This window comes from Onychostoma macrolepis, chromosome 19, assembly GCF_012432095.1.
Source record: "Onychostoma macrolepis isolate SWU-2019 chromosome 19, ASM1243209v1, whole genome shotgun sequence".
In the NCBI taxonomy this organism is placed as follows: Eukaryota; Metazoa; Chordata; class Actinopteri; order Cypriniformes; family Cyprinidae; genus Onychostoma; species Onychostoma macrolepis.
Window position 1 is genome coordinate 19,201,726 of NC_081173.1, and position 27,872 is coordinate 19,229,597.

Genomic DNA, 27,872 nt, shown 5'->3' on the forward strand with positions numbered 1-27,872 from the left:
TTGTTTTAACTTATAGGTACAATACTGTCTGCTTTTTGTACAACTAAAAAAAAAAATAAAAAAATAAAAAGTTACCATTTCTGTCTGCTGTGCTAACACAATACCGATCACTCTAGCCATTCTGGCGTACACATTGCGTCTAAACGACAGACATTTGCACGTTTCCAAATGGTAGGCACTTTTAAGGCAAGGTTTAAAACATTTGTGAATATACATTTATATATAATTCTATATAGATTTTTCCCATACATGAATAAGTAATTGGATGCAAAGGTCAGATGTCTACTCAAAAAAACAAAAAACAAACTAACAGCTAACAATGAAAACTCAAATGTGGCCAAAGGAATACACAGCAATGTGAAAATCAAATGAGTCTTTGGGTTTGCCTATGTTTTCTCAGTACCTTGCTTCATTCAGCTCCAGCTTAGATTAGGTAAGGGTCAGTACAGTCACTTTGGGTGTTGGTCACAGTTAGGTACATAAACAGGGCAAGGAAGGAAAGATATACAGGGAGTCACGCTTCTCAAGGCAAGTTCATAACCTTTATGTGGATCTAGAGAGCGTAGAGTTTGATCATACTGATCTGTATGGGACATTACTGGCCTCCATAATGGTTTTTGATGAGCACTGGAGAGATACATTAACAGCACTCAAACTGGGCTTTTTCAAACAATCCCAAACTAGTGGAAACTTTAAAAATGAATGATTTCAATGAAAGTGATTCCAAGTTGCTAGTTTGTTTGGGCCCAGTAGGAAAGCAAAGCCTGTAACAGTAAAAAAATTAAAAAAAAATTAAAAAAAAATCAGGTCTACTCTCTCCATGAACTAATAAAACAGATCACTGCAAGTGTGACATGAGAATAAATGCGAGCTTTTCATCACTGAAACATCAGAACGGCGCTCTGATCAAAGGAAATGCATGTCTGGAGGTGGGCAGGCTGTGTCAGATCCCCAGTATGAGCTTCCTCAAGCTCTCATCACAGAAGACAGGCTCTGGGCTCATCAGTTCGATAAATCAGCCTCTTTTCAACCATGTGAGAAGCTTTAGAGTCGCCAAGACGAGAACGGATGAAAAATGGCACTGCTTTTTGTTAACCTGCAAACACTCAAGCGCAGATGTAACTCAAATTATTTTTGAAGACATGGGTCTTTTGACATATTCAATTCTAAGCACCAAAAAAAACAACACAAAACAAAAAAAGCTGAACTACATGTGAAATAATAAAATGAACATTGCAACCTGGATGGAAACATTTACATTGACTCGTTAAGAGTTATTAGACAGAGTTCTGAAAACTACAGAAAGGCATTGTTCAACATCCGAGAAAATGATAAATTAATGAAACACTTATGATCAACATCAGACATGCCAGGAGGAAAAAAATAAAAAATAGATGAGAAATGAAGTCAGGACTGATACAGAACAATTATATTCAATTATTCCACTTTAAAATTTTCTTTACAAATACATACTGCTACAGTTAAAAAGTAGTCAGCGACTAAAAACAGCTCCTTTGACAGAAGACGGATGCGGATATCCTCACCTTTACAGATTGTGTTTCTTTTTTTTTCTTTTAAGCCTTTTCAAATACACAGAAAATAATGTTTAAATACAGAGAGATTTGCCATAAAATAAGCAATGCTTGCTTTTTTCATAAAAAAAAAAAAAAAAAAAAAAGAGGAAAGAAAAGGTCTTAATTACAATACTCTATGCAAAAGCTTTCCTTTATGTTATTAATTTTTTTCCTCAATCATGTCGTATGATTTATTTATTTTTTTTTGTATGCAGAACGAGTTTGTCGTAGTCACTGATATTAGACCATCACTCTGGTTGGTGAAGCTCGGTTGTACATGAGTGAGTCTATGCGTAAAACTCCTTGGTGGGAGCTTTCTGATAGGCCGCTCCAGACGGCTTCCTCTCCCCGAGGTCATAGCTGCCTTCGTCCTTCTTTCTCATGCGGTACACCAAAAGGAGGATGAGGAAGATGGCAAAGAGGAAGCCGATAACTCCACCCGCAATGACAGCTGGAACAGAGGATTTAAGAAGGCCTAATGAGTCAGTTTGTTTCAATTAAGATAAGCAGACATAGTTGAGTTGCTGCTTTCTCACGGTATATGTGAAATCTCATTCCTGTCCGACTACGTGACTAAAGTGCCATCTGGGAGTCTGTGGCTCATACAAAGTAGACTCAGATTATGTCCTGTAATCAAATAATTAAATAAGGAACCCCTCAACACTGCCGGAGGGTCAAGAGATTGAGCGAGAGGAAGTGTGGAGGAAGACAGGAAGACATTATTTCTTCTCATTGTGATTCTGTCTTTATTCAACAGGATATTAAAGCGGAGTGTGCTTAACTTAAGAATTTGACCTTTGAACATTGAGAAATTGATCTGTTATTTTGACTGAGTTGTATGGTAACATGCTCTTTATGTTTTGTGCATCTCTCCTAAGACAAAAGATAAAGTGGGCGTTCTGGTTGAAATGTGTAGTAAACTCTTGAAACTCCCAGTGAGGGCTGCAATTCAAGTTTATGAAAGTGCACGCCGCAGCACCATGAATTATAAGCAGGAATTAATTGTAGGCAAGAATTTCATTCTAATTTAGTAGCAAAATTATTATAAAAACATTTATGTACACTACCATTCAAAACTTTGGGGTCGGTAAGATTATTATTATTTATTATTATTATTTATTTTATTCAGCAAGGACGCTTTAAATTGACATTTTTACATAAAAAAAAAAATCATGTTAAACATTCAGTTCATCAAAGAATGCATTGTGTTTTCTGTAAATATATTAATCAACACAACTGATTTCAACACTGATAATAATAAGAAATGTTTTTGAAGCATAAATTCAACATATGTGACCCTGGACCATAAAACCAGTCTCAAGTAGCACGGGTATACTTGTATCAATAGCCAAAAATGCATTGTATGGGTCAAAATTATTGATTTTTCTTTTATGCCAAAAATCATTAGGATATTAAGTAAAGATCATGTTCCATGAAGATATTTTGTAAATTAATTTTTTTTTTTTTAATTAATTTTTTTTTTTTTTTGCACCCTCAGATTCCAGATTTTCAGACAGTTTTATCTCGGCCAAATATGGTCCTATCCTAACAAACCATACATCAATGGAAAGCTTATTTATTCAGCCTTCAGATTATGTATGAATCTCAATTTTGAAAAATTGATCCTTATGACTGGTTTTGTAGTCCATGGTCACATATTAGAATGATTTCTGAAGGATCATGTGACACTGAAGACTGGAAAATGGCTGCTGAAATTAATCTCTGCCATCAAAAAAAGAAAATTATATTTTAAAATATATTGCTATTTAAATTGCAATATAGTTTACAATATTACTGTTTTTACTGTATTTTTGATCAAACAAACTATGGCATCTCCTAAAAATACTCAAAAGTGTCTTGATAGTATATATTTATAAATTATTATTTACAGACCTGCCAAAACCTCTGTCCTCTGGAAGAGATTTTCCGACTGGACATCCAGGGGTGATCGAGGGAGGCTGGTGGTGCTTGTGACTGGGTTTCTACGCAAGTCTTCTGTGGCAGGAACTGGGTCCTAAAGAGAGTGAAGAAGAGGATGCGTTACACTCAATTTGGAGTGATGGATTATTTTATGACAGCAGTGGGTCTTTGCTGGCTGCATGACTGCACATTAATATCAATTCCACTCATAGATCCACCTGTGACCAATAGACCCCATTTACACCTGGTTTCTGTTTCAGGTGATCAGATACATAGGACCTTCTATGCCCCTATTACTACCCACTTGTGATCAGATCACCGGAGGCGGATGATAATAGCATCTTACAGCTGGTACCCACCTCTATCCTGACTCGTTTCTTTTTGTCTTTGGGGACATCGCGTGACGTAGATGTCTCCACTTTCGGTGTGAAGTCTTTGGTGGAGTCCTGTGTGGGCTCTGCTTTAGGCACGATGAACAAAGTTTTTACTGTGACAGTTTCCTCAATAACTTCTCCAGCTCCTGAAAGACAAACACAATCTGTGCTTCAACTGCAATATCCAACATGAAGGGATAAGATTGTGCACCTTGAATGGATGAGGCACTTCTTACCTGATCCTGATCCAGAAGAGAAGTCGTCATCATCTTCGGGGTAACCTCCTGACCCGACCTCCTCCAGATATAAGTCATCGGTCGAGGAGGTGGTTTTGGCCGCAGAGACTGCTATCTGCAGAGATAAAAGTTAAAAAGTCATAAAAATTGAGATTAAGACAGAAAGGAGTGTTTTCAGCTTTCATTGTCTGTCTTATTGCTCAAACCCCTCGAGGCTATGAAATCGATTTTTTCAGTAATGTGTTTAAAACTAGTAAACTGCCCATCTTGCCACACGATGAATGAGTATTCCCTGTCTCCCCTGTTTACTGCTGAAATCTGAAAGTCAATATTTTCTGCCTTAACACGTATTATACACAGCCTAACCTTCTCATCAAAGACTCGGCGCAGACACAAGCCCAGCAGCTACATGTAAAATTTGCTCCACAACCGAGCATTCAGACTGAACTGCAGACTCAGCGGTTTCTGTAGAGCCACATTATGACATTTTAAAGCACTGCAGAAACTTTCCAACAACAGGTTCATTCTCAGCTGCATCACCTACAAAGGAGCAAATTTACTAAATAGTTTTGGGAGTATTTAAGTGCAAGAAACATTAACCGTTTGTGCAAAAGCGTTTATTTATATTATGTAATTGTCATTCTTTTCAATGCAAAAACTCCCACTTTCTATGCCAATTAGGTTTATTATACATTGTTCCCCATTCACAAAACTCACTCATTTGCCTAGTGCAATTAACGCTGCACTATTGAACAGGATGTTATTAAGAGTGGCATTTGTGTGCATATTCTAGCAATCCTGGCAGCAGTTATTCATCAAATGATGGAGTAGAATTCTGTAAGCGGCTATATTTCAAGATAAACGGTGTAATGAAGTGCAATTTATGCATTTTAAAGAGCATATTCAGGTGTCTGCTTCACAGTTATGGAGAGAGATAATAAAATAAAAATATATTACCTGAAAATTATTTTAAGTTGATCGTTTTTCTACCCACCATAAGAACACTTAAAAATAAGATTTATAAAACTAAAGAGACACATAAAACTTAAAATGAAATAGGATTAGAGCAACAAATCGTTCAAACCAAAAGCCTCGTACCCAACGGTTCAATAAGAATGTGTGTATCGTTACACCCCTTATAATAATAATAATAATAATAATAATAATACCAACAACAACAACAACATATTATATTTAAATATCTGTGCCAAGTTTGAATCATTGTTCCAGTGTGGCACAGATTGGGATACACTATCAAGTGACAATATAATCCGAATGAATGCATGTTAACTATCTGTAGAGGTTTTTGTGGTAGTGCTAATCATGTTTCTTTGTGTTATTTGGTCTTTGTGGATTGGTTTACCAGTACCATGGCAACCAGCATTGAGCGTCAGTCCAACCCTGCCTGTGACCGTCTCTCCATACTGATGCGGCCTAGAAAAGAGCCCATAATGTGGTCACCATAAATCACACTACAGGGCCCAGGAATAAGGCACAGAGAGTCTGTGGCACACATATTGGTATCTTTGTTCTAAGAGCTGTCCCTGTTCTCAGAGTGAAATAACATGTATACTGATTTTTTCTTTTTTCTTTTTTACTGAAAAAAACAAAGACAGGCTGAGAAAATGGTTTTCCTACCGAAACATTTTTGGGGAAATTTGTTGTTAATGAATGTATATAAAACTTAATGATGTGTATTCATGTTTGTGAGACCTAGTATCTTCTTTAATTAAAAAAATAGCATAGGCAGTCTCTCACAAAGAGGTAGAGCTGTACAGAGGACGGTGAATGGACACAATGATAAAACAGAACAATAACCAGCTCATTCAAAAGCAGCAGTGACTTCCCACAAAAAAGCATTCAAGCCAAAGTCCTGATCAAAGGAGGAATTTGTTCAAAGCAACTTTATCTTAACCTTTCTAACCCAGCATTGCTATTCTCTTGGTAGACAATTCACTTGGCCGGCCCACACGACACTGCTGTTGATTTGGTCAAATTCTTTCTCCACTGATTGAAATGCAAAGTACAAAGAACACAATTATCTGGGCCACACACACGGCGCATCAGCACTGCTCGATATCTTGAGTCAATTCTTTTTGTCAATGGAATTCTTGTCAAAGTTCTGCAATGAGGTGTCTAATGTGTCTTTATGTCTGGCTACGGACAATAAACAGCCCACAAAGCTCTTAAGATTCTTTCAAAACCTTTTGAAGGAATGCATTTTACTTGAGTGCTCTTGAACGATTAGTGTTTAGTTTGAAAAAAATAAAACAAATTGCACCAGATCGATAAGATTCTTTTGTGCTTGAGTTGTGTATTTACATTCTGTGATGATCATGGAAAATTAAAATGTGCAACAAACAATTAGTGATTGCTAATTGCTTCGATTGCTTAGACAAGCACTTCAAGTTGGGGCTATTAAACTTTGGCACACAACTCATCCCACTCCATTATTTCCAAGCACATGAATGACACCTAAAATCATGTGGTTTGATGAGAAATTTGCTATTATTTTTGCAATTGATTCGACTAATGGTTGACCATAAATCAGGCAAAAAAGTTGCATTTACCTACACAGAAGAAATGACCCAAGCCATATTTAGGGACAACAATATCAGAAACTTGGAGGTGGACTCTTTTGACATAGAAGAGTAAACAACCATTGAGAAACAAACCAGGCCACCCTAGTTACCAGCCACAACACCTTTGGACCCACAAAGCAAAACACTACAAAAACAGCAACATTAATTTTTTTTCATTATCTTTGTCTTGAAAATTTGTGTAAGATATTTTATATATTGTTTAAATATTATTTAAAATCCATACATTTCAATATCTGTGTATGTATATAAATATATAAAGTAAATAAAAATATAATTATGAACATACAGTATATATACTAGTACATATACAGTCTTTTATGTATATAGCCTTTTCTATGTATATATACACACTAGTATATAATAATATTATACAATTTATCATACATGTATAAACAGACACACACATATATATATACATACATATATATGTACACACACACGTATGTATGTATGTATGTATATGTATGTATGTATATATGTATGTATGTATGTATGTATGTATGTATATATACATATATATACACATATATATACATATATATACACATATATATACACATATATATATATATATATATATATACACACACACACACACATTAAAAATACATACATTTAGTTGTTTTGAGAATCCTATAACGATTGCTAGGTGTTAAGAAAAAACAGAATGCAAGAACGATTGAGGCCATATGAACTGGCCTGATTACACAGGACGTCCTTAAGACTAATTAGTCGACTAGCCGTTTGTCCTTAATATATATTTTTGCACATCCCTACCTGACACACATTTCTCGTCTGTGACTTCATCCTGCTGGGGAATTGTTGTCATGTACAGAGTGTAAATAAGTTCATCAGCGAGGACAGTGACTGAGGGGCAGTAAGGAGCACTGGAGAGTGGCCTAGTCAGGCAGGGAATCAGCAGTAATGAAGGGGCCAGCAGTTTGTGGACCCCGTTATGAAACAGTCACAGCATTTACTTTTGTCAGTCTCTAATGAACAGGCAACCAGCAGGAGGATGCTCTGTTTCCATAGTGAGGCTGGGTGTGAAAGACAGAGACGGAGAAACCAGGGAGGGACGAGCGAGAGGACAGTGACGGTAAACGAAAAAAAAAAAAAAGGAGGATGGGGACACAGGGGAGTGAGAGATTACCACTGCTAAGGACAATCTGCTGCCTTCAGGTTACATCGCTAAAAGCTTGTCAAACTGCACATCTATGCCTAGCAACCTCTGAAAGGCAAGAAAGGCTCCCACTGTCTGACATGTGCTTTAAGCCATATCATTGTTAAAGCAGACATGGGAAATGGAGAGAAGGACAAACGTGGCAGAGCTTTATTTGGTCTGGCTGTCCCTCACTGCATGTTAGCAGAATTTGCTATTCTTAAGAACTGAGGATGATGCATACATCTCAAAAGGAGTGTCAGGGTTTTGTGTGCATGCATTCAGATACTACGCAGGCAGATACTCTGGCCTACACTGATACCTTATGCTAAAACAATATTTTGGACTCTACTTTGTTACTTTTAAACCCTCAAATGTGATGGAGCCTGTTAGTTTATCTATTTATAAAAAAAAACAGCGAGGTACAGATCTACACCATAATCAATACTGAAGTCTAGTGCAGCACCCAGGTCCAGCGGTCAGGGTGCGTTTATAAGGAAGTTTGAGGATTAATCATTACTGGTTGGCACCGGCTCTCGTGTCATGGCCCAAAGAGAGTAAAAGTAAAGAAGCAATGTCTGTAATGGAGATTAGAGATGTTTATTTTGACCACTTGAAAACTTGAGAGATAAATCAGCCAAATAACACTTTCTGTGTTAGAAAAGTTTCACTTATGGCACAGTTTAATTATTTTGTTTTAAACATACACTACCTTTCAAACGTTTGGGTTCTGTAAGTTTTTTAAAAATGTTTCTGAAAGTCTCTTATGCTCACCAAGGCTGCACTTATTTGATTAAAAATACAGAAAATAACCGTAATATTGAGAAATATTAACACAATTTAAATTAACGGTTTACTTAATATGTTTTGAAATGTAATTTATTCCTGTGATGGCAAAGCTGAATTTTCAGCAGTCATTACTTCAGTGTCACATGATCCTTCAGAAATCATTCTAATATGCTCATTTGCTGCTCAAGAAACATTCGTTATTATGAATTTTGAAAACAGTTGTAATATTTTGCTTAATATTTTTGTGGAAACTGTTTACATATTTGAAATAGTATCCTTTAGTAACAATGTAAAAATCATTGCTCTAACTTTTGATCAATTTAATTCATTCTTACTGAATAAAACTATTAATTTATTTAAAGATAAATAAATAAATAAATCATACTACTGACCTTAAACTTCTGAATGGTAGCAATTTAGTAACAATTATGCTTTAAACAACAAAAAAACAATTTGTCAATGTAGTAAGCAAAAATAAATTTAGCCAATGTTTATTTTCAGAAAACAAGTCAGAATTTATTTCATTATACATTTTAATAAAACTAAAATAAATATAAATAACATTTCACATTTTATAAAAAAAATATTTGTATAATTTTTTTTATTTTCAATTTTGATCAAATTCAAAAATAAAAGTACTTTTAGCAGTTTTATCAGTTCAATTAAAATCTAACTAGTTTTCAGAGAATGTATTTTTTGGAGAAACAAAAAGACACTATTTTTGGCAGTATAACAACAAACAGGCCACAGTATTATGCGTTTAGCATACAGACAAGTACACACTGTACAGTTCCCCAACTGCTGTTCCAATGAAAACCAAAAAAAAACACAATGTACCATCCAAAATGTAACCAAACATTGACCAATTATTAGGCTAAATAAAAAAAAAAGTAACAATTTTGTGTTTTCATGATCACAGCTGTCACTTCCAAATACTTGCCCTGAGAATCAACCATCAAACGTACTGAATGTATAAGATTCGGCAACAATGGTCCACTGTTGTATCTTCAAAGTCACCAGCAACACATCAGCCACACATTACAGATATCTGAAGCTGTCAACACAAAGAAAGACCTGGAAGTTACACTTATGGTTAATCAACCAGTCAAAGGGACGTTTCAAGCAGCGATTTATTCAGGAAATGCTGCACTGTGGAAGAAGAACATAAAAGCAGAAGGGAATTATCTCTCTGTTCTTCTAGGCCTGAGGTTTCATTGCCTTCCTAAGGTTCATAATCGGGAACTAATTAACAGGAAAATGAGCAGAGGGGAGCTTCTCCAGGAAGTGGACACCAATCAAAGTCGAGCCCAAACCCAATCGGACCTGGAACACGTCCAGGAGGAACGTTTGTGAGCTGACATCATTCACAGGCCACGAGGAGACTGATCTACAAACCAGAATCTCCTCATCGGTCCTGCGAGACACATGAGGCCTTTCCTTTTTCTCCACGGGGAGGGTTAAGAAATGCTTTGAAGCTGACTTTGACTGATCAAGGGATAGGAGCTACATAAATGTCTAGAAGTTTTAGGGAAGTGCTCATTGAGCTCTAATCCTCAGTCTAACAGCACACAATGAAGAATCAACCGTAGACCTCCAACATATAAGCCTCCACAGCTCTGTGCACCAGAGGTGACTGTATTAATCAAAAAGAAAGCTCACAAAGAACCTCTCCACGGATTCATTCCAGGCTCTTCATTTCACACAAAGAAAGCCTCTACGGTGAAGTTTATAGTCCTTCATGCAATATTTCAAGGCCTGTCTTCATGCAGAATCCAAAAAATAAAGCATTTTTTAAAAAATGAATAGAAAACGGAGACAGCTGCCACTGAGAAAGCTGAAAAAGAGCCCATTTATCACCAACGAATCTGGGATCTAGAGAGGTAAATGTAAACAGCGGAACTGAAGTTCTCAGCAGAACGAGCATCTTTGGTCTACACTGGCAGTCGTTCGTCCGCAACTCATGCTCTCATAGTCAAAAGTGCTCGGAAAAGCATGTTGGGCAGGGAAGCAAGTGAACTGGCCCAGGACAGATTAATACGCTCTCAGATTCCAAAACAAACGGCTGTCTGACATACACAGGCCGGCGCCACATTCCTGGGCTAGTGCCCCATGTAAGGATACGAAGGGTCTCCTTGCTGTAGCTGCAGGGGCAACAACTTTTGCAACAACAGAGGAAGCACTCCACCAGACCTTATGCAAAACGTAAAGGTCTAATGAGACTTTCAATGAAAATATACTTTAAAGTGCACCAAAAAGATCAAACCCAGGTTATGTATCAAATACAAATAGCAGTAATTTTAGGCAGGTCAATAGCTAAAGCTTTCATGTGCAAGCTTATATATGGCTTCTTGGCCACCTTCTCTGCTGTAACCTGGCCTTCCACCTCATAAAGGGCTGGACAGCCAATTACAGCCAGGCCAGATAGATGCCAGCCCCTGAAACTGACCAGGCCCATAAATACCCGATCCCAAACCTGTGGCGGGGCAAATATGTAAAGGCATTCTGACAATATTTGACAGCATTCTGCTACCTCTGTATGATTGCTGCATTAAAACCTTTTGCATTTAAAGGTCTATGTCAAGAAAATACTGTGTAAACTTATAAATAACATAAATAAATGAAATATAATATTGTAACCTGAAATTTGTTTTCGCAACTTGAATGATCTCAGCCATGCAAATAAAAAAAAAAGAAAGTGTTTTCCTCCAGACAAATCATACTGCAACTATGACTTCCTGTCTTGCTCCCCTGAGAGGATGAATAACAATTTCATGGTTTCCAGGCCAAACAGAAACAACTGACAATCTTCCCAGAGGTGTACAGGCTCTAGATTATTATCTGATCTATAATAATGCACAATACAACTTCAAGATCAACAATATTCACTCCAAGGTCATATTTGTTCCAAGCAAATATCCATATTATCACCTTTGTTCAAAGATGTCCAGGTTGCCAGTAGATTTAAGAAATGCAAATTTCATGGGACCCTCCCAATAATTAACTCTTAAACTGTATTTTAAAGGATTTTCTAATCTAAGATGGCAATCATGGTGGTTTTGCTCTCATCTCCAAGGCTTCTTATGTCTCCACAGTGGATGGCGCCTGCCCGGTGATTCCTCGACCCAGTTAAACTTCTTTTGATACTCACTAGAAACCCAAGAATTTTTTGTGAGCCGTGAAATGGTATATGCTGGGAAATAGGCTTCGCCCTCCCAGTCATGTTTTGAATAAAGATTAGCAGTTACAGTTAAAGCAGATAAAGTTATGGATTTGTAGCTGCGCGGCAGTTCTGTCTCCTCCGGTTAAAGAAAAAATGGGACATGTGTGTCAACCTTGCAGGGATTTGATTTCACATTTGATTTTATAAAAAACACTTCTCATGCATCTGCATGAGGGATAAGGGATGAATACAAATCAAGTATCAGTGACTGATGGAAAAAAAAAAAAATCTTAAATCACCTTATGCCTCCAGGGGAAAACCTCAACACAACTTCAAGACAGCCTTTAACATGCAACAGAGGTTTAACATGCAAAAAATAAATAAAAAATAAATAAAAATAAAATAATTTTCACTGTATTGAAAATAAGCATTAAAAAGGGCTTTCCAGCATATAATTAGACAACATAATTTCTCTTGTTGCCAATTTTATATTTGCTGAACAAAATTTTTTTTTTTTTTTTTTTTAAATGAAATAGGCTAAAATAAAAAGCAATACTACTGAAGACATGCCATTCATTAAGACAGTCTTAATCAACAGCACTAGTTGATCTTACAGAGAGAACTTTGCACACGTTTACCTGAGGAGAAAAATCACATCATTGATTCAGGAACATAAAATACACACTGAGCAAGATGTAAATCAGCAGTCTCATTAGGAGCTTCAAAGATTTTTTCTTAGAAATAAAAACAATGAAGATATTAACTCCTTGAGATGTTGGGAGGGGGAAAAAGAGAGTCATCTATCCACTTCTCTCAGTCCTTAAGCATTCTCAGGCTAAACTCTCACCTTTACTTCCAGTTCACATAACTGATTTACCCTTTCATATAAACCATTATATTATACCTAGGTAGTATTTTACTGTAACTTTAAGGCCATATATGAAACGTTTAGAGAATGTATTCAAATGTATTCAAGACCACAATGGTATTTGATAGCATGAAATAAATATGAACACAATAGCAGTCATTTCTTTCATAATTGATAAGGGCACTTGTGACATTTGTGTTAAACAGTTTAAAACAATGCTGAATTTATACAATCACTTATAAATAATTCAAAAATACACAGAACGTTTTAATAAAAATATGCTTGTAAATATTATGTCAAGTTATTAAAGCTATACAAATTACACAACTCCATTATTCTTACTTATTTGTGACCCTGGACCACAAAACCAGTCTTATGTCGCTGGGGTATATTTGTAGCAATAGCCAAAAATACATTGTATGGGTCAAAATTATCCATTTTTTCTTTTATGCCAAAAATCATTAGGATATCAAGTAAAGATCATGTTCCATGAAGATATTTTGTAAATTTCTTACCATAAATGTATCAAAACTTAATTTTTGATTAGTAATATGCATTGCTAAGAACTTCATTTAGACAACTTTAACTTCAACAGGCGATTTTCTCAATATTTTGATTTTTTTGCACCCTCAGATTCCAGATAGTTGTATCTCAGCCAAATATTGTCCGATCCTAACAAACCATACATCAATGGAAATATTATTTATTCAGCTTTCAGGTGATTTATAAATCTCAACTTCAAAAAATTGACACTTAAGACTGGTTTTGTCATCCAGGGTCACATATTACTTACTATATTAATTTATAGAAAATATAATTGAACCATGGAACAATGGCTCTTTGGTTGAAACAATGGTTTCAATGATTACAAAAGCCATTTCAGATCAAATATAAATCTACTGAGATGCATATTGAATATCATAAAAAGGCTTAAACATATTGTGATATACATTACACAGGCCTGTAATTGACCAGAATTATAATTAAAAAAAAACATCCCACAAAAATCTAAAAAGAAATATAATAGGCTTTTTGAACAGATTATGTGGTGAAACAGGTAACCAATAATGCAATTAGCATGGGCAGAGCAGAAATGATTCGTTTTGAACCGATTGCTCAACAACTTCCAATCAAATTTCCTGTAGTACGGGATCTTTTCAGTAAACCACTTGGGCAAATGTTTACTAAAAACATCTGTTTAAACATAAACTCTGTGCTTTTTCTAGGTGGGTTTGCAGAACATTGACATTTGACCTCAATGTGACAAAGTGCATGCTTCCATCTTTTCTGCACTCTAAACTGAATTGCTCTTTAAGGTGTTTTAACAACTTAGGTTTGCACTGACACAGACATGAATCTGCCAAGACAGGAAATGAAAGCTCAGTACAGCGTGCTGGCAGGTACTCTCACAGGAGCCCAGAGAACATGCTGCGCAAGGATCAAGGTGGATGTTTCAGGAAACAGATGCTTCGACTGTGTAGAGGTTCCATTTTGAAAGCTCCTCAGAGAGAACAGCAGCTAAACGGCATTAGTCAGAATGAACAGAGCTGGACCGGCTGGCCTGCTGGCGTGAAGTCACACAGAGCACCTCACCGCTCTGTTCCGTCAATGTTTGAAAGGCATTCAAATACCTGAGAGAAACACAAAGTTGACACGCCAGATCTTTAAAGAGAGACAGAAAACAAGAGAAGCTGGAAATCCCAGGCTTATAGATACTTTAAAGGAATGAGGCAAAGGTTAAAAGTGTGAAGTAGTGTATCCTATTCCAATTTAATACACAAAGACAAATATAAATAAATTTCCATTGCTAAACTGATTCAAAGTGGCATCAAAAATTGCTCTTGTTTGCAGAATCAACAACACTGGATCAACCAATGAGGTTAATTTGGGGTGGGACTACCAGGTTGGCCGACCAACGAGGCTTTGAAAGTACAAACTTCACGTTTAAATGTTCAAAAAGAATCACACACCAAACACTTGACACTTCAATACATGGAGAAGCAGAAGGGAAGCACATGTGGCCACGTGAATATGTAACAAAGGATAAAACACACATGTTCCTGAGCAGACCTTTGCTCGGGCTGTTCAGTGTTGGCACAGCATCATGAGATTGATGAATGCTGCCTTTCAGGCCAGAACATGTCTGGCAAATCCCCCAGGTCTCTAGAAACACAGGTGGTGACTTGAGAGAAACCCAGGGGGAGAGCATCTCTACAGCATATGTGATCAGCTCTGCCGGTGTGCGGACAAGCAGGGTCAAGAAGCAGGGCTCAACAATAAGTATGGTCTGCTGGCCCGGGGCCAGAGTGAGAGAGTTTCAGGCCAGTAGACCTAATGGTCACTTGCCCTTTGGGCCAATGCTGCACTGCCATTGAAAAAAAAAGTACATTTGTTGATCTTGTTTATCAGTTTTCCAGCAACAGTGTATTTATGAATTGTTATATTTTAGCAGTACAAAGTTTTCAAAGTAAATATAAAAATTGATATACACTGCTATTCAAATGTTTGGAGGTTAGTACGATTTTTTTATATTTTCGGAGAAAGACTCATGTTCACCAAGGTTGCATTTATTTGATCAAAAATACAGTAAAACTGTCATAATACAATTTAAAAATCACTGTTTCCTATTTTAATATATTTTAAAACGTAATTTATTTCTGTGATGGCAAAGCTGAATTTCCTAATATCATGATTTGGTGCTCCAGAAACTTATTTTCTTAAAATAAGTTCTCTTATTATCATCAGTGTTGAAGAACATTGAGCCGCTTAATGCTTTTATGAAAACGGTGACACATTTTTGCAGGATTCTTTCATGAACAGAAAGTTCTAAAGAACAGCATTTACTTGATATGCAAATATTTTCTAACATTGTAAAAGCCTTACTGTTACTTTCATGTGAAAAATGTAAAGAAAAACCATTCAATTAATATAAATATTAAAATGAATAGAAAATAAATGTTTCCAGCAAATATTTAAAAAATACATGACAAAAATTAAAAGATTTAATGGCTGCATTAAAAAACCCTTACTGTTGAGCCTTGCAATTTAATTTACTGATTTTGTTATGTCCTTTCGAGATACCGACTGAAAAGGCCTTGACAAAGGTAAAGCTGTCAGTTACATATTATCTAAGATAAAAAAGCCTATTGTATTCCATCGCTGATGTAACATTAAAGCTATTGGCATGAGTGCATCACAACAACTCTCTCACATTGTCTTCCAAAAAAGAGGTGCAGCTAAGATCTGGCATGGTTTTTTGCACCACACAAAGCTCCTTTTACACCATTCCCATAATGCACTGGGACAGCGGGTCAAAATGTGGCAGCGTGAGATTGAAGATAACAAACCCCAGTCATGTGACCGAGCCAGAGACAGGCGCCTCTCGCAGCATTCACTTCAAACGGTCCATGTTTCCCCGAGTCTGCAATGATAAAGGCTTGGCTTCCATCAGCATTAGGCCAGGGCTTTGTGCTCAGAATACTCCACCCCAGCCCTAAAAACTTCAAGTCGCCCGAGGGACAATGATGTATAAATTAGCTGCCAGTTCAAAGTTTAATTTAATCCAGATTTCAGCCACTGCTGAAGTGGAGCAGAATGGCTTAGAAAGTCGGTGGGATGCTTTGTCCAGTCTCACGCCTGCCTCCCCACCTCCACTTCTCCGACAGGAAGCTCTGGAAGAGTTCTTTAGTTTCAGCTCATTAACCTCTCAGTGGTTAGAGAACCCCGAGCATGCAATAGTCTGAAGCAGAAAAGGAACAAAGGACTGGACACGACAATGCCACAATGTCTTTCTAAGAACATTAAGGAGATGAGCATTGCCTCTGTTTTCTAACACTCTCCGGACTCCTGCGGTGTTGCAATCATCGCTCTACCAAAAGGGAAGTTTTTTTAAGTGTCAGCTAGTCAGGTTTCACTAATAGCACAGGAATCGAAAAAGTGGGAGCTTTTTCCTGAAAGTTTGTGCTGACGCAAACTGTTTTTCGCCCATCCGTTTACATAGGCATCAAAAATGATGACCTGCCAGAGTTGTTCATCACTTGGCGCTGCAAATGGGCCCTTATCTGCAGAGATAAAAGCTGGAGGCGATTTCGACGCTTCAGTGGCTGATCTGTTCCAATCCTCACTCTGTCGCAATTGAATTCCCATCCAACCTTTGCCTTAAGAGGATTTGTCCTCAAGGGAGTCAGGAGGCCATGGCATTTGGGAAGAGGGGGAGGGGGAATTGCCAGGAAAAAAACTTAAAAAAAAAAAAAAAAATTGGTGACGAGAGAGAACAGAACAAGACCTTAAAAGTAATGAAAGGTGAAAGGCTTGTCTCTTTGTCCTATATCAACAGAGTCAGATTGAAAGTCGAACAGCAAGATATTAGATTGCGGGTAAAGTGATGTTTCGGTGACGCAGGCATCCATCTGGTCCGCGTGTGTTGTTTTGATGGAGAGAAAAGGTATAGCGCGTATTAATAAAGTGAACAAGGGATGCAGGCCGCAGGAGAAAGCAGCAGGTGGTGATTTCTGATCCCATTATGTGGGGCTAATCCACAAACTAGAGCACACAGTCTTGTTACAACCTACAATTTCTGTTCTAGGAGCAGCAACACCTTCACTTGAAGTGGCCTCGGTCTCATCTTCGGCGAAAACATCTGTTGTTTCGCTTCATCTATCAATCAAAGGGAGAAGCGGTGGATTCTGGTATGATTATAAAGTGCAGGGCATTTTCTCAAAGCATGCAGCAGATGAAACATCATGCTGCTCTTTCACATACAGGCAAAGTTGCATTACGGATTAGAGCTTTGCAAAGGCATCAGGGTTACAGTGGCACATGCGTGAGCTTAGTTGGATTGCTAGAGTTGACCAAGCAAATCAGGCCACATACCAAAGGACTAATAAACAAACAAACCTATATTCAAGGTTTTCAGTAAACAACTGAACAAAGCCGGTTATAATACTGTAGTACTTAAACCATATGGTTAAGAAACACGTAGGACAACGCAATATCAAAGAAAACATAGCCTTTACAGTCTTAAGGTCATTGCACACTGAGTCCGAAATTTTTCGCATGCGTTTTTTCCATTTTTTCGTATTCCCCATCCTTTCCTATCAAAATGCATGCTACGGATGCGAAAACGTAGAAAGTTGAACCTGAACTGAATTTATTTTTGACGGACGAAAGTTTCGGAAGCAGTGTGTAAACGTGATTGACGTATGGTAAACGTGATGGTCGTATGTATTTTTTAACGTGCAGAAATGTCGGACTCAGTGTGCAATGACCTTTACAATCAATTCACTGTGAAACAAAATGCTGCTAAAAGACATTCAAGATAATTAAATCACAAGAGAACAGCAATATAGACATCTGAGAATTTAAAAAAAAGTAGTCATACTACACATTTATGTAACCGAAAAATATCCAATATTAAAATTCTGCACTATTTTGTCTAAGTAAATTTTAAAAACATTAGAAAACTAAAAGAAATTCTTGCAAATGCTACAAGTGAATTTAGAAATCATAATTTAGGATCTACCGAAATTTCAGCCACCGAAAATTATCGGGTTGAGAATGACATTTTCGGTTTTTGGCGAAAGAGAAAAACGGTTGAAAATATGAGCTGAAAATATAAATACAGGTTTTGTAATTACACAAAAGAAAACGTTTTCGGTTACGGTTTCGGTTTTCAGCCAAGTGCATCCAGAATTTTCGGTTTCGGACCAAAATTTTCATTTCGGTGCATCCCTAAAAACAATATAAAACATGAAAAAAATATAAATTTTGAGGAAATTATATTAAACTTAAGTTAACATTAGGTGATGGCAAAGGTACTCTGAAATTAAAAATAATTATCCAATATTGGCTGATATATATTCACCCGTTACTCTTAAACAAAAACAAAACTCTAATATCAGCCAATAACCAATATGGTATGTAGGGCTGGTCCGAATACCATTTTTTGAGCTTCGAAGCTTCGGTAGTAATCAACACCGAATATTCGAAGCTTCGGAGGGAGGGGGCTGAACATTTTCTTCTCTCTAATAAAGGCAGGAATCTCTGTGCGTGTGTGTGTCTGTCTGTCTGCATTTTTATTAAGTTGAAAACAGTTCATCCAATCGACTTCACGCGTGGAGGGTATGTTGCTGCGGACGCAAGGGAGTGCAGTGTCGCATTTTGGTGCAATATGGACACGTGACCTGTTCAGAATTAATAAACTTGTAATAAACTACAGAACTGCGCGAGCCGGAATAGGCACACCTCACGCAGGCAGGGCTTATATGCTCCGAGAACGGACACTGAACGGATACAAAACACACAGGTCTGTTAAGAGCAATACTTTTAATAAGGTAGCCTAACATTTTTGTAACAAAAAAAAAAAAAAAATCACTCCCAAATCAGAAATTAGCAGCACAGTAATTACTGACACCATAAGGGTAGGCTATTTAACTAAAAGTAGAACGAAAAATAAATGAACGAAGTTCAACGAACTGTAATAAATAAAGAACACAGTAGCATACTTTCAATAACAGTATCACACATTTTAACGAACAGTTTAAATAAAATTTTATTTTTATGACTGCCGTATTCATAAGTATTTTCCAAGCAAATTAAGTGCACGTTTTTATCATGTGTAAAATTACTGCTTTACATGGCGGATAAAAGCAGCTCGTTTTTTTTTTTTTACACCAACAATATACTATAGGAGTACTACTTACAGAATTCAGGTGATTTTTCAAACTTGATGTGCTGTTGTGGTAAGCCAGTTTCAAATCGCATATTTGGCACACACTGCCTTTGTCGTGCTCCCACACAGCAGAGGTCTTCAGCATTTATGTCTTCTCTTCCAGATGAAGTGAATCATGACATTCATGACGTTCACTCATGGGCGATTCATATTCAAGCGCGAATGAGAACCGTTTCGAGGGGGATGCCAGGTGTTTGAGAAAAAAAAAAAGAATATTCGAATAATCGAATATTCTGGTCCAGCCCTAATGTTATGCACCCTTTAACAGACAATAGGTTCCTAACATAGTATTTACTTTCTAAGACACTTTATTTTCTTATACTAAACACTTTTCTAGTGGTCATGTGTAAACAGGACTTGTTGTCAAAAAGTATTATTAAATCAGCTGCAGAAACTGGACAGACACCAAAACAAAAGAGATGTGGAACATTTCCCATCCGACAATTTACTGTGCTTCATGAGCGAAAGTGGCTATTAATCACACTCATCAGGAATTAATTAAAAAGTTTTCTTGATTTTCTGACTTTTTTCTACTTATATATGCTATATTTTGTCATAAAGAAAGTGGACCGTTGCCTTTCTACATTTATCTAGTCTTCCTGACAACAGAAACTGTCTTAAGAGGATTCTTAAAGCATATGGCCAAATTCAAATTTATATTTCATTCTACGTAAATAATTCAGCTTTGGCAAACAGAAATAGGTCCTGTACCAGAGCTTGTCTGAGCTTTAAATCTTTCATGATGAAGAGCACAGATGAGGAATAGGAGGAAGAGATGGTTCTTCCCAACAGACCTCAGCCGCTGCAGAGTTTATCAGGACAGAGAGGGACCCCTCTATGGTCCAACATGCGAGACTGTTGACAAACTGAACCACAAGAAACAAATCTCAAATCTGTGCCAAACCTCACACGCTGTTCTACCCTGCTCATTTTACTCTCTGCTGTAATTCAAAAGGAATGTGTGTGGTTTGAATGAGTCGCCTTTTTCCAGCCCCAGAAGCATTGAAAAACCCTTCCAGCATATGACTAACCAAGAGCCAGTCTGATCTAATGTTTGCTGATAAGACTCATTTTGGTTGTCGTATGGAAACACTGAGACACTTTAAAGGCGCAATTGATGGTTAATGCTAGATGTTTGTCAGTCTAAGTGGTAACAGAAAGAACTGTGCCGAATTGGTCTAGTGGTGACCCAAGCCACACCAAAGAGGAACCACCTTCTGCTTCGGTTTATTAGTGTGTACACAACGTAGAGTCAACACTTAGTTAATTATGCCTTGTAATACAAGCTACGCTCGGATTTACTCAGTTTTTCCATGAAAGGGGCCATGATTACACAGAAATATGTTTGTGATCTCAGTATTGAATGTGTCTGATTTGCACTGTCAGTGCAGCGTGAAAAAAGAAAAAGCAAATATTAGCTGGGGGAGTTTGACGAAGGTGATAAAGCAGGAACAGATGCAGAATACAACAAAAGGAAGCTCACAGTGCCAAAAAGCAATGTTTAATGTCCTACGGGGCCTATATGCAATAAAGGACACATGCAAGTTATCCTGAATGTGATGGATGGGTCAATAACAAATTAAGAGAGTCCGCAATAAAGAAAATTAGAAAAAAAAAAAATCTAGTTTAAAACACATGTGCCAAGTTACTAGAAACACACTCTTTGTATTCATGTTCATCCCACATGGTTTTGAAATACCTTTGCACCATTTAAAAAAAAAAAAAAAATCATATACTTTGAATACATGGAATTGTAGACCTCTTAATTTATATTTTAAAAAAGAGTTGCATTACCGTGAGTTGGATAATTTTTTACTTTATGTCCAAAAAAATTACAAATATTAAAAACATTGTGTATTCAAATCACTGTATGTATAAATAGAATTTTTAAAGTATGTTTAAATAAACAGATGCAAAGCAAATAATTAGCATTACATTATTGACCTGAATGCTGAACACTAACCTGAAGTTTATGCTTGAACCGTCTCGGTTGGTAGGTTATGTCAGAACAACAGAGTTTTCCACAGTTTTATATTGTACAAAATCAGACTGCTGGTCCTCGATGGTCGGCTCAGTGCTGAGCGTGTCAATTTCATTTGTGCGAACAATGACAGCGCACTCATTTGGACAGGCTCTTCTGAGTTCACCCTTTTCTTATTTAAACAGTGTGACGGAATGCTACTGGATGAGAAAGGAGATCAGAGTGCAGTTTACAGCACACAAATGGGTGTTAACAGAGTGCATTAGGCCAGATTAACAGCGGCGTGTGGGGCTGTCGAATTAATGCATCCGAGCACATCAAAACTCCCGAAGGGTCAGTATGCTTTCTGAACCACAGTGATTAAAGATCAACAAAATCTCCTCTTGGACGGCTCGTCTCACTGCCGCAGTCGCTTTCTAAGCAATGTACCCACTCGCGGTCTGATTAGGTGGACACAGTTAAAAGAAATTGGATATGGTGGCTGCCACCAGTATCAGTGGGTGCAATCGATGGTTCAGAACAGCTGGAGGGGACCAGATTTCAGTCTTCAGAAACCACCAGAGAAAAGTCAAGTTGTCAAGTCTCTTCAGCATCACCTCAAAAATCTCCCAGGATGCTTCAGTGTGTTTTAAGCAAGGCCACATGCGCCGAAGCAATCGAGACAAAACAAGTGTAAAATACTCAGCGTTCAAAGTGCAGCTTTTAAGAGGTATGGTTTCTAAACGGTTCCCATAACAACCACTTGTCACATTGTCAGTGGCATGTGGAAATTAAAGAAACGCTTGAAAACACGCTGAGAAAATATCAACCTCGACTTATGGTTAATTACTGAAGTTACACTGAAAAATTATTTGTGCATTTTAATTAGGCGCATTCATAGATGTCAAAGAGTGCTTACATGTATTAGCAAAAGCAATCCAGTATTTCTTCACAGGTATTTGTGGTTCACAAGTTCATCACAAACAGTTGACAGCAGTAAAAAAAAAAAATTATATTATATTATATTATATTATATTATATTATATTATATTATATTATATTATATTATATTATATTATATATATATATATATATATATATATATATATATATATATATATATATATATATATATATATATATATATATATATATATATATATATATATATATATATATATATAAAATCACTGGAGTGGCCTTTGAGGCTAAAAGAAACCTGCAAGCGCCATCAAAACATCTGTTTGTATATAAATGTATGTATATAAAATCATTATATACAAAAAAACAAAAACAAAATCGCAGTACAACTGCAAAAAAAAAAAAAAAAAGTTATGTGTGTGTGTATATATATATATATAAAAAACAAATTAATTAAATATGCAAATATACAAATACACAAGTCTATGAAAGAAATTTCCAGAAAATATATTACCTAATTAATTACTAATTAATAATAAAAAATAAATTTAAAAAAATAAAAATCACAATTGATCAGAATGAACTTTGGCTCAGGTGATGCAAGTTTGTTTATTTTTTTTACAGAATCAGATGAATTACAGACTTTCATAACATCAAACTATGAGAAACTCACAATGCAGCACACAGATGGTGTCTCACACTGTTCTTACATTTACACTGCACAAGATGGCTTCTACACTCATCAGCTCGCACAGTTAGACGTCTCCGCACTTAACTTTCCAAAAGCTTTTTCCATTATAAACAACACTTTCTAACAGCGAAGAGCGACAAGGCTTACGAAACATGGGATCTCACACATTCCCTTCATGCACAGCGAATCACTCTGGTATCACAGGCTGTCTTTTTACAGTGTACTTTTGGGTCTCAACCATGGTAAATAGTATAGTGAGTACAAGTGGCAGCTGTTTTAACTGGGAACTTGTAACGACTTGACAAAAAGATGCCGGTTCATTGTTTTATTCATAGTAAGAAAGAAATAAGAAATTATAGTTACACTACTGTTCAAACGTTTGAGGTTGGTAAGATAAAGTTTTTTTTTTAAGAAAGACTCCTATGCTTACCAAGACTGCATTTATCTGATTAATAATACAGTGAAAACAGCAATGTTTTGAAATTATAACAATTTAAAAGAGTCATTTCCTATTTTAATATATTTCAAACTAATTTATTCATTTGATGGCAAAGCTGAATTTTTAGCAGTGATTCATTAATCCAGTTTTCAGTGTCTCATGATCCTTCAGAAATCATTCTGATATGTTTATTTGCTGCTCAAGAAACATCTTATTATCAATGTTGAAAAATAGTTGCTGCATAATATTTTTTGTTGAAACTGTGGTACATTCTTTTTGAGTGTTCTTTGATTAATAGAAAGTTTAAAAAAAACAGCATTTTCATGAATTAGAAATCTTTTGTAACATTATAAACATTGTTGTTATATTGATCAAATTAATGCATCTTTACTGGACATACATGTACTAGAATTCACATTTACCTCGGACTACCGTTTCAAGCAAACTCATTGTGGTTAACTGGTGTGCACCAAAGTTCAGAAAACCACTTTCACACCAACCAAACGCTGACGTCAAACAGACCCTGGCCTGCCCCGAAAGCTGCAGTATGAAAGCAGTTAAAACGAACCCCCTTCCATTTCGACTGCTGTTCTTAAACCACAATCCTCCAAAGGAACTTTCCATTTGCTAAGCTAATAAAGAGCAAGAAAAGTCATACTGGGAGCAAAAGGAGCGCGTTTTAAATGGTGGAGCGTGCAGAGGGTTTCTTTTTTTCCACAAGCATGTGTGTTCACATTGAGGGAGCTCTGGGTCACGGCTTTGCACCCTTGAGGCTCCTTACTGTCTACAGTAACCAGGCCAAAGCAGTGCTTTGGCAGCAGCACTTTCAGTACTCGCTCTGTATAGAGCGTGTTGGTCTGCCACTGCACCCACCACTTCCGAGCTCGACTCAGCTTGTGTTGTTTGTTGATTCCCACTGGTATGCATGACTTTATCCCTGTGAAAGAACTGCTTCCAATTCTCAGGGAAAAAAAAAAATAAAAAACGTGAACAGAGCCGCTTTGAAGCGAACGCACATACGTGTTGCAGATGTTTGTGGTGCCGACATAAACAAGCACAAGGCATGTGCCATCGGAGCATAGCGAGGCATATCTTCTTTTTTCCCTCCCCTACTCTGCCTCTTCATTCTTTCCATCTGCTGGGAAAGAAGATAAAGAATAATGCCACTGTTCTTTGGAGTAACCGAAGACAGGGTAATAATAATGACAAGCTTAGCTGCAGGGAGAGAAGTCGGCTGGGCTGAGGTTGCATGGCTGATGACAAAACAAGAGCACTCTGGGATTCCTTTACAGGCCTAGCGGCCCAGTGCCTGCTGAGACCATTAAGGATTATGCAATGTGGAACAGTTAGAGTCAATCAAAAAGAGCCCCCCAGGGAAGAGAGGTGGGATGTAAGATTTTCTCCCACGTGTCCACTTTAAATGTACGCTGGAGAAGAAAAAAAATGATTCAATTACACTACCGCTCAAAAATTTTGGGCATTTTTATGTATATGCTCACCAAGGCTGCATTTATTTGATCAAATATACAGTAAAAACAGTAATGTTGTGAAATTTTCTATTTTTAAATATAATTTATTTCCATAATGGAACACTGAATCTTTTCTAATTATGACATCCCAACCTTTTCATTCAGCAAGGTGTTAAAAAGATAAAAGCCATGTAGAAATCTAATTTCCTCACTGCTAAGAGGTGCTGACAACATCGCTGATTTGTGGATGTGTTTTCATTAACACAAAGTCATCACTGGCAATCCAAACCTGAAACTTCAACATGCATCTGCTAAATTCTGTAGTATGTAACGCTATTATTATTTCATAAGCCAATATTCCACCCTAAAACATTAATATTTACAGGACAACGTAAACGGGGAGCACTTCTGGGCCCTTATCTCACAGACTCAATACATTTTTTAGTACGCAGGATTATTGCGGATGTATGACCATCCGCCTTGCTAATCAGGAATAGAAAAACAGCCTCAGGTGAGAGACTGGCAGAAGCGAAGGGTGAAAATGAGGTCAGCATGCTACTATCTCTCGCTCTTGGTCGCTCTGTGCATTCATTTAATCACGTAAGCATTTGGACAGAGTGTAAAAAATACATTCTTATAAAAAAATAAAGGTTCCTTATTGATATCTATGGTCCATGGAGAGCCTTTAAAATCCATGGAACTTTACTAATCCATTTTCAGGTTCATTATAGTGGAATAAGGTTCTTTAGATTTTCAAAATCAAATGCTTCTTTTAAGAACTGTTCACTGAAAGGTTCTTTGGGGAACCAAAAATTCTTTATTTTTAAGAGTGCAGTGACAAAAAACTATAAAAGAGGTTAAAAATAGTGCTGGCAAACATTTAGCTAGTTACCAAATGTGGATAAAAAAAAAGCACGTATCCATATCTCTGGCAAAAAGACTGTGATGTTTATGTGAAGTGCTTTGAAAAACTAACCTAATTAAGGACAATTTTAATTAAAAACACTTTATGTGGCTTATGCGTCAATTTATTTCTAACACTAAAAAAACTTGGTTGGATGAAAACCATTTCCTTGAGATCTGTCACAGGCAACAAGTGTGCAGTGACCTTGCAAAACATCTCCATTTCGAAGGCAATGTTCACACTTCCCACCAAAACATAATGCAAATTACATGGTCAAACATCTGGCCGCAGACAACACACCAAACTGTGACAGGTTCGTAGCATACAATTTCAGAGAAAGCAGAGGTCAAGAGGCACAAAAACAGACTAAATAACATTCTCAGGTCACATATGCAGACAAACCATTTCTTTTTGTTTATAGGTGAAGGGCCGGTTGCTCTCACTGGCAAACACATGGATCATCCTGGAGGTTTAAAGCCAGATAACATTAATTGCTCTGTGTACATGATGCCGGTATAGAAAATCTATACACTATGCTGGGTCTCATTGAGATTGATGCTGCCTTCACGCCTCTAGGCCAAAGTGAGTGAGTGAGGTCCTAATCAATGGGAGGAGACAGTACAAACCAGCATGCCAGTCAACCATGGAATTAGAAAGCACGGGTGCCAATCCCTTGGTATTTCATCAACTAGCAACTGGCTTATTCAGGATCCACGTTCATCAAATGCATTGCCAATTAACTGTACAATAAAGCAGGCAGGCAGAAATGCAAAAAAGCCCCCGTTGTAAGGATAATGAATGCTCCAGAACATACATTTTCCATCTAGGTCTAGGATTCTAAAGAGTAACGGTGGCTTTTAAGAGAAAGCCTATGCAAAATAATCAACGATCACATGTGTTCACATTCCAGCAAACCGAGCCAAGTGTGACCAAGAGAGCGTTAGTGTCTGACTTACAGCTTCTGCCTGTTAAGCTGCTCTAAGAGGCACCTGGTCACTTTAAGCAGGGGGTTTATGGAGAAGTTGGATGCGTTTTGACTTTAAACAGAAGTCTTACAGACAAAATGGGTGCTATTGGTCTGAAAACATAGGTTTGTGGTCCAATCTTAAAGTTCTGCTCGCCTCAATTGTCGAGAAGGCACAATGCACATTTACAAATACTGCTGATAGTTCCCACTGCAGTCACTTCCATTTTGAAAAAAAAAAAAAAAAGGTTAACCAAACCAAAAACAGCAAGTTGTTTCTGCTTTCCTCACTTCATTTGTACCGGTCCAGAAATGTCTCCACAATCAAGTTAGTGGTTTTTATGGCCGAATTTATGATAGCTTTATAAGAGTCTGTGACTCCGATGAGGCTGAGAGAACAGTTTATCTTTCTCTGCCATAAATTTCACAATAAAGGAGTGAAATAACAATCATGCTTCATTCCTCATTTTCCAAAAATGTCACAAACACATCAAACGCGAACATTTCAGTCATTCATTTGCTTTGCACAACACATTTGAGCTGAAAAACCTAAACAACACTACGTGTGTATATTTGTACAGTATTCCTAACGTTCATTAATACCTTGCTTAATATTTTCTTCACTAGATTATAATTATTACTATTTCAAAATAAACATACACACACAACATTCGGTGTGTATTAATACTTATAGTGTAGGTAAAACAACAATGCCAAGCTGAATTGAAAAACACTGCCGTGATTAACGAAACAGACACTTGATACATTACAACTGACGCGATACATATCTAAAACAGTAATTATCATTGACACATGGCAAAGTATGAATCGGTCCAATTAAACAGTGTTTGACTGGTTACTTTATAACGTGGCCGGATGGCTGCTTGAGTTTATGCTCAACTACCCACCACCAAACCGCTTATTGTTCTCGGTTGAAACTCACCCTTTCCCCGGAAAGAAAGGCTGTCAAGCCGAGGGTTAATATCATCCAAACGTTCCTCATAATTCCTTAGTCTTCGCTTGTGAAAAAGGAAAATATCGTCCCCGTGTCTGTTTCCACTTTTTGAGAAACTCTTCCCTCTCTCTCGCTCGCTCGCGCTCCAATCTCGCT

At 37.0% G+C, this 27,872-nt stretch overlaps 1 protein-coding gene across 1 annotated transcript; it reads right to left on the reverse strand.

Annotated features, from left to right (window-relative positions):
* Positions 1-237: 237 nt before the first annotated feature.
* On the reverse strand, positions 238-27,845 carry sdc2 (syndecan 2). The gene is made up of 5 exons (XM_058753119.1): positions 27,705-27,845; positions 4,105-4,219; positions 3,854-4,014; positions 3,468-3,588; positions 238-2,025 (listed from the first exon to the last, which is right to left on the reverse strand). The coding sequence occupies exons 1-5, from the start codon at positions 27,762-27,764 to the stop codon at positions 1,862-1,864; spliced, it is 621 nt and encodes a 206-aa protein (XP_058609102.1). The 5' UTR covers positions 27,765-27,845; the 3' UTR covers positions 238-1,861.
* Between the last annotated feature and the right edge of the window lie 27 nt (positions 27,846-27,872).

Excerpts from the sequence above, each read along its gene's own strand:
- sdc2 (XM_058753119.1), bottom strand. The coding sequence starts at position 27,764 with ATGAGGAACGTTTGGATGATATTAACCCTCGGCTTGACAGCCTTTCTT. Across the intron at positions 4,015-4,104 it reads CTCTTCTGGATCAGGATCAG|GAGCTGGAGAAGTTATTGAG; the intron begins GTAAGAAGTGCC and ends TTTGTCTTTCAG. Across the intron at positions 3,589-3,853 it reads AGAAACGAGTCAGGATAGAG|GACCCAGTTCCTGCCACAGA; the intron begins GTGGGTACCAGC and ends CACTCTCTTTAG.